This window comes from Mirounga leonina, unplaced genomic scaffold (genome assembly GCF_011800145.1).
Source record: "Mirounga leonina isolate KUSES-001 unplaced genomic scaffold, KU_Mleo_1.0 Mir_376, whole genome shotgun sequence".
NCBI lineage: Eukaryota > Metazoa > Chordata > Mammalia > Carnivora > Phocidae > Mirounga > Mirounga leonina.
Window position 1 is genome coordinate 9,579,833 of NW_023270718.1, and position 17,486 is coordinate 9,597,318.

At 58.7% G+C, this 17,486-nt stretch overlaps 1 protein-coding gene across 1 annotated transcript in view; it reads left to right on the plus strand.

Annotated features, from left to right (window-relative positions):
• The first annotated feature begins 453 nt into the window (after window positions 1-453).
• Window positions 454-17,486, plus strand: part of ZNF444 (zinc finger protein 444) — a 17,531-nt gene continuing 498 nt past the window's right edge. The window contains exons 1-4 of the mRNA XM_034986531.1: window positions 454-553; window positions 7,186-7,529; window positions 15,264-15,348; window positions 16,928-17,479. Coding sequence (XP_034842422.1) covers window positions 505-553; window positions 7,186-7,529; window positions 15,264-15,348; window positions 16,928-17,479 — 1,030 coding nt within the window. The 5' untranslated portion in view covers window positions 454-504. The remainder of the gene's footprint in view (window positions 554-7,185; window positions 7,530-15,263; window positions 15,349-16,927; window positions 17,480-17,486) is intronic.

A 17,486-nucleotide genomic window follows, 5' to 3' on the forward strand; every position in this document is an offset into this window, starting at 1 on the left:
GGCCAGACGCCGGGCGCCAGGCTCACGGCGGAGGAGCCGACCCCGGGCGCGCGGGTCCCAGCGCGCGCCCACCTTGGACCCCGTCAGCGCCGCCCGAACGGAGTCGGGGACGAAACGCGCAGGAAGACACACTCGCAGGCCTGACGGCGCGGAGCTCTGGCGCGGCCGCTCCTTCTCGCCTGCCCCCCCCGACGGCCCGCGGATTTCCCTTCCCGAGCGCCCGCCGGCGTCCAACCTCCACCTGGCTCAGGACGCCGCCGCCATGACCCCTCCTTCTCCCCGCCTCGGCCTCCCCCGTCGGCACGTCTGCGCATGCCCGCGTCCGCGTGCGAGCCAATGGGGAGCCCTGCAGGCATCCTGGGAAGTGTAGTTCAAAGCCTGGCGCGCCGAGAGGCCTTGTTTGTCTGGGCTAATAGGCCGCGGGCCGTGCTCGATGCACCTTGGAAAGTGTAGTTCAGAACCATTCGGAGATGGGCGTGAGAGAGTCGTCACGGCGAGCGGCCAATGGGAAGCGTCCTTTTGCCGCGATGCTTCCTGGGAAATGTAGTTCTAGGTGAGGCCGGTGCGGCGCGGTGGGGGGGCGGAACGGACGCCTCGGTGTCTGAGTGTTAGGGGGAGGGGGACGGATGAGTTTGGCGCAAAGCCTGCCGGGGCATGGAGTCCCGGTGAGCTTTGTGCGCGTGTGCGACGAGGTGAGGGGGCTTGGGGGGCCTCGTCTGGGAGAGTGAGGTGAGCGCGAGGGGAAGGGGGGTTGGGGGGGCCGTTGGATGCGGTTTGGGGAGGGGGGCTGGAGGCCAGAGGGATGGGGAGCGGGGGGAGGGGAGAAGAAGGGGGCCAAGCGAAGCGGGAGGTAGGCGAGGGGGATGGGAGAGGGAACGGGAGGGGGAGGGGCCGGGGAGGGTCGGCGGTGGGAGGGGGCTGTGGCCCCTCGGGGTGGAGGACGCGGGAGAGGGTGGAAAACGGGGCGGGGTGTGGGGGAGGGCCGCGGAGGGGGAGGGGCCGGGAGCGGGGCGGGCCGGGGGCCGGGGGCCGGGCCCTGGGGCGCGGGGGGCCCGCGGGCGCTCGCACTCGTGCGGGGCTCTGGGCGTCGGAGGCGCAGGCTGGGCGGCGCGCTCCCCTCTCCGGGTGCAGAGCGCCCAGGTCGGGGGCTCGGGGGCTTGGTGCGCGGGACGCAGTTGGCCGGCGGGGCAAAGTGCTCCAGGCTGTGTTCGCCGGCCGAAGCTGCCCCCGAGCCGGCCTCCAGTCCCCCTCTGTGCCCGCTCTTGGGTCCCAGTCCCCTCTTCCGATGGCCGTGCGCCTGTTGGTGACTAGCGGTGCCCCCCTGCGCCTCCCCGAGTGGCAGTAAGCGCGCTCCCGCTCTGCCTGAGCGCTTGCTGGGGCCGGGTGCTGCTCTCGGCGTTTTCCTTTTTTTTTAAGATTTTATTTATTTGACTTGGGCGCCGGGGTGGCTCAGTCGTTAAGCGGCTGCCTTCGGCTCAGGTCATGATCCCAGGGTCCTGGGATCGAGCCCCGCATCGGGCTCCCGCTCGGCGGGAAGCCTGCTTCTCCCTCTCCCGCTCCCCCTGCTTGTGTTCCCTCTCTCGCTGTGTCTCTGTCTGTCAAATAAATAAATAAAATCTTTAAAAAAAAAAGATTTTATTTATTTGACAGAGAGAGAGGGAACACAAGCAGGGGGAGCGGGAGAGGGAGAAGCTTCCCGCGGAGCAGGGAGCCCGATGCGGGGCTCGATCCCAGGACCCTGGGGTCATGACCTGCGCCACCCAGGAGCCCCTGCTCGCAGCGTCTTGCTTTGCCTCGCAACTCGCACTCACGCTGGGTCTCTTGAATCGGTAGGGTCTTCCTCCCCATTCTGCAGCCCAGGAAATGGAGAGCCCGTGTATAAAAGGTGCTATTGTACTTTGTCCGAGGACAGATAGCTGGTTGGCTGCAGAACTGGGATTTGCTCCAGAGCCCTTGTGCTTCGAGTAAATATTTGTCCAGTGGACGGGTGGCTCTCAGCCGGGGGTACAGGACAATATCTGGAAACCTGTTTGGAGTCACAGTTGGGGAGTTGGGGAGACGGCTACCGGCATGTGGTGGAAAGCCGCCAGCGATGCTGATAAGCCTTTTGCAGGGCATGGGACGGCTGCCACAACACAGAATTGTCCAGCCCTGTGTATGACGAGCGCTGAGTTTGGAAACCCTGCAGTAGGCACACAAGTCTTCATTGAGCGCTTACTGTATGCTGGGCCACTTCTAATTCATATCCCTGGCAGCCCCATGTGGGGAAGGAGCTGTTATCGGTGCTGGTTTACAGGCGGACAAATTCAGCCCGAAGAGGGGCAGGCAAGTCATGGGTCCAAGGTCACACACCGGATAAATGGCAGAGCTGAAAGCGGAAGCGTGGCAGCCAAGGGCCAGAGCCCAGCCCTTCAGCGTTTTGTTAACTGAGCGCACCATGCAGAGGTGCTGGGTGCAACCGGCGTGGGCTCTGGAGTCCCACAGTGCCAGGTTTGAGTCCTGCCTGAGTGTCCGTTTCTCCTTCTCACAGGGCTGTTGGGACGCTTGGGTGGGGCGGTGTGAGGCAGATCCCACTCCGCGGCTGTCTCCTGAGGTCTCCAGGGTGCCTGGTTGGGCTGGACAGTACTCCTTGGACATAGCAGTGTTACAGGTATTCTAGTGGAGGTAACACACGGCACTCTAGCAGCCCCTGGAGTAACGACTCTCAGTGGGTGATAAGGATTGGTTCACGTGGTGGAACGACCTTACTTATGGCTTAGTATGTGCTTTCTCAGGGGTGGTGACCCTGGGACCCAGAGAAGGGTCCAACTGGCCCTGCTCTGAGGAACTCACTGTGGACAGCTGGTGGCTACCCATGAGCCCCCCACCCCCACCCCCGAGATTGCGGGACCCTGCATCTTGATGCCTGAGGCCTGGCTCCCTCAGGTCAGATTCCAGTCCCATCCCGGAGGGATCTTTCTCACAGCAGAGTGGGCTTCTCTGCATCTTTGGAGACTCAGCTCTGGCCCAGGTCTCCTGGGAAGCCCTCCCTGCCACTCCCAGGCTTGTCAGTCCTCGAATGGAGGGATGGGTGGGCAGGTGATGTTGCAGACTGGCTGTGGAACCAGGCACACCTGGGTGTGAGTTTAGGCTCTGTTACTTATTACCTGGGTGACTTTGGGCAAGATGTCTTTACCTTCTCCATTTGCAAAATGGGGGCAATAATAATACTAATCTCATAGGACTGATCATCCCATAAATTTTCTTTGAGTGCCAGCCAGCATGCTGGGCTCTGTGTCTGTGGTCTCTTGCTCTCCTGAAGCTTAAATTCTCATGAGGGAAGACAGCACACAAATATAACACCCCGTCTTGTTAAACACTAAAAGGAAATTAGTAAAGGTGACAGGATAGTAACTGCACGGTAGGCTGTGTGGATGCTGTGTTAATCGGATGATTTGAGGAGGCTCTCCAAGTAGGGGAAATTGCATGGAAACTTCAAAGAAGAGAAGGAGCCAGCTGAGCGAAGAGGAGGGGAGGGAGAAGAGCAGGTACAAAGGCCCTGGGGTAGGACTGGCCTTGAGTCTGAGAATATAATCAAGGAGCCAGTGTGGCTGGAGGAGAGAGAGCCAGGGACAGAATGGTAAGAGACAAGAAAGGTAGGCAGATGTGAGACCTTGTGTAGCAAAGAAGCAGAGCGTTTTCAGTGGGGGAAGTGACATAATGTGATTTTTTTTTTTTTTAAGATTTTGTTTATTTATTTGACAGAGACACAGCAAGAGAGGGAACACAAGCAGGGGGAGTGGGAGAGGGAGAAGCAGGCTTCCTGTGGAGCAAGGAGCCTGATGTGGGGCTCGATCCCAGGATGCTGGGATCATGACCTGAGCCGAAGGCAGCCGCTTTACCAACTGAGCCACCCAGGTGCCCCCATAATGTGATTTTTATTGAGGGGAAAAAACCCTTTCTGATGGCTGTGGGGTGATTTGCATCTAGGGCGGCAGGCTTGGGAGCAGGGAGATGATGAGGGGGTCTGTGGTGGCCGGCCCAACAACGAGATGATGTCCACGGTCAGTGGCGTAGTAGTTAAGAGCCAGGGCTTTGGACTGGGGCATCCAGGGGACCTTTCAGCCCAGCTACTCAAGGCCTGTGCCCCAGAGCCAGGGATCTTCTCTCTTGACCTCCTGTGCTCTGCTGCAAAATGCGGTTGGCCACAGAAGTCTCTCATATCAAAAGGAGAGTTGTTCAAACACAGACTTTCTCCTAAATCTCATTGGTCAGAGCCCTCGTCTACCTCCTGCCTGTGGTCGAGAGGACTGCCCTTTAGTCGTGATTGAGAGCAAGCTGCTGTAGCTAGGAGGCCCCAAACACAGTGGCTCAAGTCAGATAGAAAAACTTTTCTTTTTTTTTTTTTTTTTTAAAGATTTATTCATTTATTTGACAGAGACACAGCGAGAGAGGGAATACAAGCAGAGGGAATGGGAGAGGGAGAAGCAGGCTTCCCGCGGAGCAGGGAGCCCGATGCGGGGCTCGATCCCAGGACCCTGGGATCATGACCTGAGCGGAAGGCAGACGCTTAACGACTGAGCCACCCAGGCGCCCTGATAAGGTTTTTTTCTTTTTTAAAGATTTTATTTATTTGACAGAGACACAGCGAGAGAGGGAACACAAGCAGGGGGAGTGGGAGAGGGAGAAGCAGGCTTCCTGCAGAGCAGGGAACCCGATGTGGGACTCGATCCCAGGACCCCGGGACCATGACCTGAGCTGAAGGCAGATGCTTAACGACTGAGCCACCCAGGCGCCCGGAAAAACTTGTTTTCTGACAGTGCAGTGGTGTTCTGGGTGGGCTCAGTGCCGTGACCCACAGGGTCATCCAGGATCCCTTCTGTGTTGGTCTCCCACCATCCTTTAGGTCAGGGGTTGGCAAACTTTTTCTGGAAAGAGCCGGATAGTAAATATCTCTAACCACGTGGGCAGCTTTGCAGGTTATTCAGTCTCTGCTGAATCTACTCAGCTCTGCCTTCTGAGCTCAAAAGCAGCCATGGATGGTGCATGAGTAAATAGGCATGGCCATGTACCAGTAAAACTTTATTTAAAAAGAAAAAGCGGGCACCTGGGTGGCTCAGTCGGTTAAGCATCTCCCTTTGGCTCAGGTCGTGATCCCAGGGTCCTGGGATCGAGCCCCATGTTGGGCTCCCTGCTCAGTGGGGAGGCTGCTTACCCCTCTCCCCCTTGCTCGTGCTTTTTCTCTCGCTACCTCTCTTTTTCTCCCTCTGAAATCAATAAAAAATCTTTTTAAAAAAAAAAAGGGCAACCGGCTGGCTCACTTGGTAGAGCATGCGACTCTTGATCTCGGGGTTGTAGGTTCAAGCCCCACATTGGGTATGGAGAATACCGAAAAATAAAATCTTAAAAAAAAAAAAAAAAAAAAAGGCTGCGGGCCAGATTTGGCCCACAGGTGGCTGTTTGCTGACCCCAGTCCTAGTGGTTCTGAAGCGTTTTGAACTCAGGACTCCTTTATATTCTTAAAAATTATTGGAGATCCTGAAGCATTTTTATTTATAGTAGTTGTGTCTGTGGGTATATATCATATTAAAATGTAAGGCCAAAGAAATTTCAGAGTATTTATTAATGCATTTAGAAATAGAAGTAATCAACGTTTCACATATTGACATAAATAACATTTTTTAAATGGAAAATAACCGTGTTTTCCAAAACAAAAAATTGGAAATGTGGCGTTATTTTTCTGCGAATCTCTCCAATGCCTGTGGGCTGTAGGACTCCCAGCTGCCTCCCCCCGCTGGTTGCCGGCAGCACCGTTCCCCTGCCCCCATCCAGCAGTCAGGAGTCTCCTGACATTTCCAGCTGTCTCCCGGGGTCACGTCACCCCTGGTGGAACCACTGCCGCGTCCGGGTCCCCTCCTTCAGGAATGGGGAAGAGGAAGAGGAGGGCACACAGCTTCCTTGGGGGCGGGGGGATTAGACAGAGGAGGAAGGGGAGAGTGGATGGGGGCCAAGTCCTGCAGTCCGCCGTGGTTCCCGATCCCTGGACGTGACTGGGGGCCCAGCCGTGTGGCAGCCGCAGGAATACCACAGACCAGGGCTTCAACAACAGACGCTTATTTCTCAGTTCTGGGGCCAGAGTCCACGGTCAGCTGCAGGACGATCCGTGTCTGGGCGGCAGTGGGCAGCCTGCTCATCTTCTCACGTGGCAGAGCACATCCGGGAGATTTCTGTTCCTTAAGGGCACCGATCCTGTCGGATTCCGACCTCATCCTTATGGCTTCTCTCAGTCTCTTCTCCCAGTTTTATTGAGGTGTAACCAACATACAGCGTTCTGTTAAGATACGTGACAATCTGACGTGGGTACATTGTGACACGGCGAGCTCGGTCCACGTCTGTTGACTCACATAGTCACCCTTGTTTGTTCTTTGATGAGCGCTTGTAAGCTCACTCCCCGAGCAGCTTCCAAGCAGACAGCACGGTCTCGTGAGCCCCAGTTGCCACGCTGTACGTTCGACGCCCCCCACGACTTACTCGTCTCCTAACTGAAGCTTGTAGCAGCTCAGCGGACGTTCATGTGCTCCCACTCATCTCCCCAAGCCCGCCTCCAGATACCGTGGTGCTGGGGTTAGAGCTTCGTGTGGATTCGGGGGACCGTGAATGAGGAAGCGGTTGCAGGGCGGCTTTGGAGTAGGCGTCGTGAGCACCTGCTGCAGGGGACGCTGGGGACGCGGGGTGTGCGTGTCTTCGGGGCGAGCAGTTACGAAGACGAGGGCGCTGACGAGAGCTCAGGGCTTTCTGAGCACTTGCTGGTGCCGCGCGCTGTTCCAGCTCTCTGTGTGTTTACCCGTCACTCGAAGCTGAGGGAGGAGACCGAGCAACAGCAGGGCCCGCGGCCACCCGCAGGGAAGGGCAGAGCCAGGGTCCGAGCCTGGGCCGTCCCAGGACGGGGATCCGAATCTCCCTCCCTTCGGCACCTGTTGTGTGCAGGGCCCTGGGCACAGCAGCCCACAGGCGCCTTCCTTCCCAGGCACTCCTCCCTCGGCCGTGCAAGGTAGGGGAGCATTCGACCTACAGGGGAAACGGAGGCACAGAGGGCACCGGCCCTGACCTCTGACGTGGGCACGCGTGGGGTGCACCCGGCCGGAGGCAGTGGTTTCTCGAGTCACTGAGCTGGGCTCTGACGGTGCTGAACTCCCCTCCCCACAGGCGCTGCCGTCCCTGCGGGGCCCACGACCCCCATGGAGGTCCCGTCTCCCCAGCCCGTGAAGCAGGAAGGCCCGTCGGCCGAGGGCCTGACCCTGGACTCGCCCTGGCACCGCTTTCGGCACTTCCACCTGGGCGACGCGCCGGGCCCCCGCGAGGCGCTGGGCCTGCTGCGTGCCCTGTGTCGCCAGTGGCTGCGGCCCGAGCTGCACACCAAGGAGCAGATGCTGGAGCTGCTGGTGCTGGAGCAGTTCCTGAGCGCCCTCCCCGCCGACATCCAGGCCTGGGTGTGCAGCCGGCGGCCCCGGAGTGGGGAGGACGCCGTGGCCCTGCTGGAGGAGCTCTGGGTGAGCGCAGGGTCGGCGGGGTGGGGGGCCCTGCTCGCACCCACGCCCCTCAGCTGCCCCCTCACCTGGCTGGAGACCGGCCTCCCCGCTCCCTGCCTGGCCTCTGCTCTCCCGAGGGCCGCTGGTCTCAGGACACGATCGAGCGTGGGGAGGCTGTGGGGCGGGTGTGTGCGTCAGGCTGGGAGCGCGGTGCAGAGGGGTGGTCCCCAGACGCCCTCCTGTTGAACGATTCAGAAGGACTCAGAACCATCCGAAAGCAGTCTTGCTCACAGTTGGGGTTTGTCACGGCAGAAGGACGCGGATCCGGTCTGCGGGGGGAGGAGGCGCAGGGCTCCAGCCCAGCCCTGTGCACGGAGCCTCTAGCTGTCCTCTGACGGGGGCATGTGGACGGTCCTCCTGGCCACGGAGCGTGACAGGGTGCATGCGGTATCGCCGGCCGGGCTGGCTCCTTGAGCCTTGGTGCCCGGAGTTCCTGCTGGGCTCCGCCGTGCACGCATGACCTGCCTCGCCCTCCAGCCCCCCTGGAGGCTGAGCGCATCTTGGGTGTCTGAAAGCCTCCGTTATAAACTGCACTGTTGGACTGGCCAGTGTGGCCCCAGGCCCCCACGCACACAGTCGCTCATGTCGGGTGGATACCCCAGGGCCTTAGAGGTCACCTCCCGGGGAGACCAAATGCTTTACTAAAGGCAGGGGCTCGCCCGCCAGGAGCCTGTGGACCCTGCCCCCACCGGTTTTGTGGAGTGTGACAGAACCTCCCGGGGGCACAGCCGGGCCAGTCCATTCACGCGGTGCCTGTGGCCCTTTTGCCACAAGGACTGAGTGGGGCAGTGCAGACACAGACAGCCGAAAACCTTTACTCTTGGTCCGTTGTAGGAAAAGCCCGCTGACCCGCGGTTTAGAGCCGCGCTGTCCAGTGAAAATGGGACGTGAGTCTTGCCTGTAGCACGTTAGAAAGGGTGGAAGGAACATGCGGCTTTAATTTGTTGAACTCAGCGTATCCAGCCTGTTACCACCTTGGCAGGTGGCACGTGTCCCCTTTCCAGGTGCTCAGCAGCCACGTGTGGCCGCGTGGTGAGAGGTGGCGGGAGCCTGGCGGGCGCGGGGGTGAGCAGTCAGAAAGATGGGAGAGTATCCACTGTGAGCGCGCGTGGTGCCCGTCAGGTGCTGGGGACGCAGCGTGGTCTTGTCGGCCCCTTCGTCGCTGAGGCCCAGCTCCTCTGATGGGCTCTCCCCCACTTCCTGGGACCAGCCTCACCCCTCTGGGGCCTCCCCTCATGGCCACTTCTCTGGGCCATGTTCCCTGTCGCTGCCGCCGTCACACGTCCCCGCAGAGCCTGTGCTTGAAAGACAACCCAGACGAGCTCACTCGGAGTTCTGGAGGCCAGGAGTCCGACTCGGGTCTGGCTGACACCTGGGTGTGGGCAGGGCTGTGTCCCTCCTGGAGGCTCCGGGGAAGAACCCATCCCTGGGCCTCACTTGACCTCTGCTTCCAAGCTCACGTCCTCTCCTGAGCCCGACCCTCCTGATGATGCTGGGCTGCCCCTCACGTCAGTCACACCCGCAGAGTCCCAGCCCTTCTGCCACGTGAGGGCACAGAGCCACGAGCCCTGGGGCCAGGGACCGTTGTGCCTGGTGCAGAGGCAGGTGTGTGTCCGAGGACTCGGAAGAGGTGTGGGAGCACGGCGTCAGATTCTCGTGGAATCGTGGTTCCCGGTGATTCCCTGATGGCTTCCCTGGGTGCCGGGGAGTCGTTCTCTCTCTCTGGTAGGAGAGCAGCCTCGGGCTGGGAGCTGGCCAGAGCATCCCTGGGGTGATGCTGTTCTGCGGGATCGCACCGAACCGTCCGCGGCCCCTCTGATGCCGCTTCCCCGTTGCTGGTGGGACAGACAGCCGTTTAAAGCAAAGGTGTGAAGAGTGATGGTAGCCTGGGCGTCAGGCCTTTGCACTCAGACTGTGGCGGAGGGGCCTGGAGAGCTAGAGTGTGGCAAACGCCTCCGGGACGAGGGGGTCTCTGAGGTCTGCGTCCTCGCCTGTGTGGGGCAGAGCCTTCCCTGACGCATCGTGCGCGCGCTGCTGTCAGGCCGTGGGAACACGGGGGGGCTTTGGAGATCACTGCGGCGGCGGCTCTCACTCAGGAGCTGAGTCTCCTGTTAGTAGGTGCCAGGGCCACGGCTTCAGTGTATTTATTTTTTAAGATTTTATTTATTTACTTACTTGACAGAGAGAGGGAACACAAGCAGGGGGAGCGACAGAGGAAGAAGCAGGCTCCCTGCTAAGCAGGGCGCCCAGCGAGGGGCTCGATCCCAGGACCCTGAGATCACGACCTGAGCCACCCAGGCACTTGGCTTCAGTGTATTTTTAACTTTTTGGGGGGTGTACAGTTCTCTGCATTGTCAACACATGGTGGTTAATTGTAGCGATAGTCAGGACGCAGACCTGTGCCGTCACCCCAGACCCCCGCGGGCCGTCCTCACAGGCGCCCTCGCCCCAGGGCCCCGCAGGCTGCCAGTCTGCGGTCCATCTTCTGGGGAAGCACAGAAAGGGACTCACAGTGTGAGCTTTGGGGGCTGGGTCTTTTGCTCAGCACGATGCCTTTGAGATTGACCCATGTGGTCGCGCGTGTTGGTAGTTGGTTCCTTTTTCATGCCAAGTAGAGCCCCGTGGTGTGGACACACCAGTTTCTCTGTCCCTCCCCCGTTGAAGGACCCAGAAGTGGTCTCCAGTGTTGGGTGATTTTTTTTTTTTTTAAAGATTTTACTTACTCACGAGAGAGAGAAGCAGAGGGAGAAGCAGGCTCCCAAGGAGCAGGGAGCCCGATGCGGGGCTCGATCCCAGGACCCCGGGACCATGACCTGAGCCGAAGGCAGACACTTAACCATCTGAGCCACCCAGGCGCCCAAGTGTTGGGTGATTTTGAATGCAGCTGCTTTAAAGACCTGGGTGTGCATTTCTGCGCGAACACGAGTTTTCATTTAGCCAGAGTGGATCGCCGGGAGTGCGAGGCCTGGCTTTCATGGCAGGCGTGTTTGATTTTAGAAGAAACCGCCGAACTGCTTCCCGAGGTGGCTGTGACATTTGGCATTGCCACGGGCAGCGTGTGAGCCTCCACGGTTCTAAGGGCTCTTCTTGGCTGCTGCGATTCCAGGGGGCCGAGAGAAACCCCTACCTGGCCGAGTCAGCCTGGTGGAAATCATTACTTGTGGTTCATCTAGCAGTGACTAGAACATAGGCCGTCGAGCGCAGGGGCTTTGTCTGTCTTGTTCGCTGCTGTGTCCCTGGCGCTTTGAGTAGTGCCTGGTACCTAGTAGGTGCTCAACAAGGGGCTTGCCAGGGAGCGGTGAGTAACCCCCAGGCCTCCTCTGTTGGATGCAGGCGGGCAGTGCGAAGTTTCCTGTCAGGTCTGGAGGGAGAGCCTGGTCTGTTCTGCAGGTTAGTGGAGACGGCGGAGGGGGGACCGAATTGGCCACGGTCAGTCACCTGCATCCGGCCCCAGGCACACAATAGCCAGGGGGCCGGGTGTCTGCCAGCCCAGGAAACCCAAAGGAAAGCGGGTGGGCGGTCAGGAGCTGGGAGGCTGGGAGAGCCCGGGCGGCAGTCAGCACAACAGGAAACGCCCGCCGGCCTGAGCCTCCGGACGGTCAGCGCTCAGGGAATCCTGGGGCGGCAGAGGCAGCCAGCAGCACAGGAAGAGAGCACGGGGCAGCCAGCAGAGGTGAGAGCCAAAGCCGATGGCACTGGCAGGGCCAGCGTGCAGGAAGGCGAGGGCAGCAGCGAGCCCGGGGCGGTGAAGGTGGCGGCGTGGTCGTGGCTCAGGGTGGCCCGCAGGGCTTGCTCAGCTGATGAGGCTGAGTGGTCGGCTAGACTCTGGCTAGACTCTGAATCTTTGGGGGAAAGATGTCCCGCCTCCTCACCGTGGCCTGCGGACCGTGGTCGGGCCTCCTGCCTTCACTCCCCGCCCCCTCACCTGGTAGAGCTGGAATAAATACATGAACGAGTTCAGGGTGGGAAGTTCGGACTTGAACCCAGATGGGCAGTGCTGGCGGCCAGGCGGCTCCGTGTGCGGCGCCTGGGGGTTCCTCCGAGGACACCTTGCTTTGATACCACCTGCAAGTTCAGGGTTCCCAGGACCAGCCTGGGTTTGGTAATCCATGAGAAGGATTCAGGACCTAATGAGAGCTGGAGTGCTCACAGTTCCGATTTGTTTCAGTGAAGGGACGCAGAGCACAGTCCGCGAGGGGAGAGGCACCCGGGGCAGGTCCAGGAGCACGGCTCTCTTGGGGGCGCGTGGGGACAGCACCAGGTCGTGCTGACCATGCTGAGGAGGGAGGCTCTCGAGCCCGGTGTCCAGGCTTCTTATTGGAGGTCAGCTCTATAGTCTGACTCTAGTCTCCAGCCCCTCTGGAGGCTAAGAGCCCCCCGTAAATCCCGTTGTTAACCTGGCCTGCCTGTCTCCACCCAGCCCTGAGGGGTCAGTACTGCATACTGAAACTCTGTCTCCCAGATGGCAGTGTGCGTCCCAGAGAAGTCAAGCACCTTGCCCAAGGTCACAGGGCTAGTTAGGGGGCAGTGGGAGGAATAGAACCCACAGGCCCTGGCTCTAGATCCTGCTTCTAAGCCCTGCTGTACGCCAGATACCGAGCCCCCAGTGCCTCACCCAGGACCCCAGCCTCATCCCCATGGCCACTCTGCCTGGGTATCTTCTTGTGGCTGGGGCTTGGTCTCTGCACAGTCTAGCATCCCATGTCTGGGACCCCAAACCAGAGAGCCCCAGGCCATCCAGAGGATGTGTGTGCCCTAGAATCGCTAGGAGAGCCTGCTGGCGGTGTGGCTTCCTGGGCTCTGCTCGCGGGTGGGCTGATGGAGCTGCCGCAGAGGCCCACGGTGGCAGGTGCCTGGCATGTGTCCTGCTCCTGGCCTGCTGCAGTGGGGGCAGATGTCACATGTGGGTCGCAGGAGCCCCACCGAGGGCCGCGGAGCTGGGGAGTTCCCTCTGCTGTGCCCTCGGCATCTGCCAGTCTGGGTCAGGACTCGGGGTGAGATCAAGTGCCACCTCAGCCCCTCTGCCCTGACCCCAGGGTGGGAGGTAACTTGCTCGGGGTCCCACAGGCCGGCCTGTGGCTGGAGGCACCTGGGGACCTGGTCGGCCTTAGGCCGAACCCTGACTCCACACCTCGGTACCCCTTTATCTTGACCCCCTTCTTCACCAGAGCAAAGGCAGACGGCTTGACCCTTTTCCCCATCCATCATTCACTTGCTTGGCGTCCCTTGAGGACTGTCGGAAGAGGCACCAGGAAGTGGAGCCCCGTCCTCTTCCACGGTGGTGGGAATGTGATGCGGGGCAGTCGCGGTGGGAGACGTCTGGCAGTTCCTGTGAGGGTTAAACACCTGCTACCCTGTGAGCCAGCACTTCACTGCTGGGTGTACGTGCACACGAAACTTGTCCCTGATGTGAGGTGGACGGCAGCAGGGCAGCAGTCTCCGTAATAGGCAGAAAATGGAAACGACCCGTGTGCCCACTGGAATAGATGCACAGAATGTGGTCCAGCCTCACAAGGGAACATTATTCAGCCACGCAAGGGACTGAAGCACTGACGCCTGCTAGAGTGACCATCAAAGGCATGGCGTGGAAAGGGGGAAGGAGCCAGTCCGAAGGGACCGTAGATTGCAAGATTCCACTAATGCAACACCCAGAACAGGCACACCCACAGACACAGAGAGAAGCCTGGGGTTCCCGGGGGTTGGGGCAGGGAAGGGGAGTAGCTGCTGCTGGGGTTGAGATTTAGTTTGCAGGTGATGAGAATACCCTAAAACTGGGGATGGTTGCACAACTCTGAATACGCTGAAAGCCACGGAATTGTGTTTTCAGTGGGTGAATTCTGCAGTAGGTGAATGATGTCTCACGACAGCTGTTATTAGAAGGGTTGGCACCAGGGATACCACAGAAGGAAGGCAGGCCAGGCCCTGCCCTCCTGGAACCCACAGTCTGTAGGAGGAAATGGGCAAGCACAGGCATAAAAATGCAGTGTGACAGTTAAGGTGACTCTGTCAGGGAGGTCTACCGAACGTTTCAGGAACAAGTGACATCAACTCCACACAAACTTCAAACATTGAAGAAGGTACACTTCCCAACTCCTTCTGTGGGCAAAAGCAAAGATACTACAAGAAAGAAAACTGTAGGTCAGTATCCTTAATCTCTAAATAATTATGTTGCATGGGAGAACCGCCCCCCCCCAAACAAGAATACCTGTTTACTCTGTGGTTCTACGTAAAGTTTCTAGAATATGAAAACAGCTCTGTAGTGATGGGAAATGCATCAGCATTTGCTGATTTGTAATTTGGGGATTCAGAGAGATCACAAACATGCACAAGGAGACTTAGGGGCTGTTAGATATGTTTGCCATCTCGGCTGTGATGATAGTTTTAAGAGTGTGTACATGTTGAAACTCACTGGATCGTATGCTTTAAATACATGCATTTATAATGTACATCCACTGTAACCTCAGTAAAGGTATTGAGTAGTGCGGCGTGATAGGTAGCAGGATAGGGGCTGTTCTTAAATCACACAGGGTCATAAACCTGTGTGTGGTGGCAGGGATGGGGGCTCAGTCAAGTCTTGAAGGGCGTCGGAGGTAGACAGGGAAAAGGGGATGGGAGAAGGAGCTCTAGGCAGAGGGAACAGAATATGCTGAAGCTTGGAGGTTTGAGAGAACCTGGCATGCGCAGGGCATCATTAACTTTCTACTATGGACTTCCAGGAAAGGACCTGGCCAGAGGTGGGGTTGGAGGAGGAGGTGGGGCCGGGGCCCATGGGCCACAGCAGAAGCAAGCAGCAGGTCGTCACCCGTAGCACCATAACAGCCTGAGCTGCACGAGTGGTGGTCAGGAATCAGTTTACAGTCTGCTAGAGCAAAAAGGTGACCATGCAAAATATTCCTCCTGCCACCACCAGACAACGTGGGCATTCACAAATTCCAAATAATGCACGTTTGAGAAAGGCTCTGGAAGCTTCCTGCAGAGTCTTCTTGCTAGTTGATAGAATTTTAGGCATCACTGACTTCCATCCTAACTGTTGCATTTGATAGAAGTAAAGTACGAGAAGGGGGTTGGATGTGTGGAACTCAGGAGTCAGCTCTCCTTCATTGGCACTAGGATTCTGATCTGTTCCTTGGGGACAAGGGCTTAAGAAACAATGACAATAGCATAAAGACACCTAAAATAGTCTGAAACATTTTCAGTAACCTTCGGTGTTCTGGCTGGCACCATCCTGCTCACAAGTGGTCTACTGTTTGAGCTGGGAAAAGTCCCATTCCTTTATTTTTTTCCTGAGTTAAAGGTAGCTTATGTGTTTTTCTTGTGTATTTTGTCAAGGAGTTTGCACTTTATCCAGAGGGCAGTAATTACGAAGCTAAGATAGGATTTAAAGCAAGTGTATTAGTTGTCTGTTGCTACAGAACAAATCACCCCAAACTTAAAGGCTTGCAACCACAAACATTTGTTGTCTCACACAGTTTCCGTGGGTCAGAAATTTGGGGCAGATCTGACTCAGGGTCTCATGAGGGGGTCAACTGGGGGCTGGAGGGTCTGCTCTCCAGACGAGTCCCTCACATGGTGACCAGCAGGAGGCCTGGTAGGAGAACTTGATGACTGCCTCAACGTAGTGGGGGTTGCCGGGGAGAAAAATTAGAGGCTATCGCTGTGGTTTCTCATTTCTGAGTGTGGGATCTCTCATTTCAGGGACCAGCAGTGAGGGCACCTCAGGATGTGACAGAAGGCTCCGGGGTGACCGTTGGAAAGGATGATGTTGGGATGATGCCCTTAGGTGAGTAGCTCACCCCCTCACCCACATGATGCTCCTCTCCCACCCTGAGGGGTCCCCCTTCTGCTCATCCTTCATTTGCTCAGTGAACATTCCTGGTGTCCCTGCCATGTGCCTGGCCCTGAGCTAGGCCCCAGGGCTGGAGATGGATCAGACGTGCCCCCACGGAGGGCACAGCGAGGTCAGACAGGATAGCCGGCGCCCGGCCATGCATACCAGCTGCTGGTGTGTGCCAGGCACCATCCTGCCAGCTCTCCTGCAGCCTGTGTTGCCACGTGGGGATGTGGCCCCAGTACATCAACAGTTTTTTCTCAAGAAAAGACAAAGTTTGGATTTTTATGAAACTGCCTGATTTTCAAATGTTTTTTACATTTTTAAACACACTGCTCTGTACCAAGCCAACACCACCGTTGGTTGACCCACTGGTACACTCAGCTCTCTGGAAGCCTGTGTCTAACAGAGTAGAAACCCAAGGTCCAGAGAGCTCAAGCAGCTTGCCTAAGGCCACACAGCAAGTCAAGGCCGGAGCCAGGGTGAGGACGGTGGCTTCTGCCCCTGATAGCAGGTGTCTCTGCACCCAGGAAAGGCCAGGACACCAAGGCTTGGGACCTGGTGGCTGGCATGGAGGGAATGTGTGGGTGGGGGCAGGGGGTTCACACTTTTTTTGTTGCATTGGGATTGTTTTTGTAAATTGAATCATGAGCCGGAGCTTATCTCCCTGGAACTCCATAGAGCAGTTTAAAAACCTGGAGAAAGGAAATGTGAGGTTCTTTGCCCACCTGACTTACCCACCCAATCATTTGTCTACCCAAAACCCACTCAGACGTCACCCACCCCCTTCACACATCGTGTAGTCAACCCACCTACTGTTCACCCATCAGCCCGCCTCCCTGCTCATTCATACATCTGTCTCCCCACTGTCCCCTCTCCTCCATCCACCCCCCACCCCCCATCTATCCACCTACTGTCCACCTACCCATCTATCCATCATCTATTTTTTTTTAAACCAGGAATTTTATTTTTTAAGATTTTATTTATTTATTAGCAGGGGAAGGAGCAGAGGGAGAAGCAGATTCCCCAATGAGCAGGTAGCCCGACACAGGGTTCAGTCCTAGGATCTGAGATCATGACCCCAGAGGAAGGCAGATGCTTAACTCACTGAGCCACCCAGGCGCCCCATCGTCCATCTGTTATTAACCACCAGTCCATCCATCCCTCGGTCCTCCACCCCTCCGTCTGTACCCATCTCCTCCTCCATCCACCTCCATCCACCTACCTACTGAGCCGCCTTCCTCCATCAAGCTGCTCATGGATACGCCACTCATCTTCGTCCTCCATTCACCCATCCTCCCTCACACCCATGCATCCAGGCGTGCATCCGTTTATTAGGCACTGCCTGCAGTGTGTACCGAGCGCTGTGCCGGGTCCTGGGGACACAGGGATGTGTAAGAAGCCTGCAGTCAGCCCGCCCCCTGCCCCCATGGTTTCCTGGCATTAAGCTTTGCTCCCGCCCCCTGCGCCCTGCACCGCCGGCCGCCGTGCGCAGAGCCCCCTGCCCTCACTCTGTGCCTTTGCCTGGCAGGAGATGCGGCCCCCGGGGCTGAGGTGCTGGCGACGGGGGACGCCCAGGCCACGCGCCCCTACAAGCAGGAGCCGGGCAGCCCTCCCCCGGCCCCCGCGGCGCCGCCTGCGCCCGGCCTGCCCGCCTTCCTGGCGGCGGCGGCCCCGGGCACCACCTCCTGCCCCGAGTGCGGCAAGGCGGCCCTGAAGCCCGCGCACCTGCTGCGCCCCCGGCAGAGCCACGCGGGCGAGAAGCCGCACGCCTGCCCCGAGTGCGGCAAGGCCTTCCGGCGCAAGGAGCACCTGCGGCGCCACCGCGGCACGCACCCCGGCGGCCCCGGGCCGGCGCTGCGCCCGCTGCCCGCGCGCGAGAAGCCGCACGCCTGCTGCGAGTGCGGCAAGACCTTCTACTGGCGCGAGCACCTGGTGCGCCACCGCAAGACGCACTCGGGGGCGCGGCCGTTCGCCTGCTGGCAGTGCGGCAAGGGCTTCGGGCGCCGCGAGCACGTGCTGCGCCACCAGCGCATCCACGGCCGGGCTGCGGGCGGCGCGGGCGCGGCGGCGGGGCCCGGCGGCGGGGG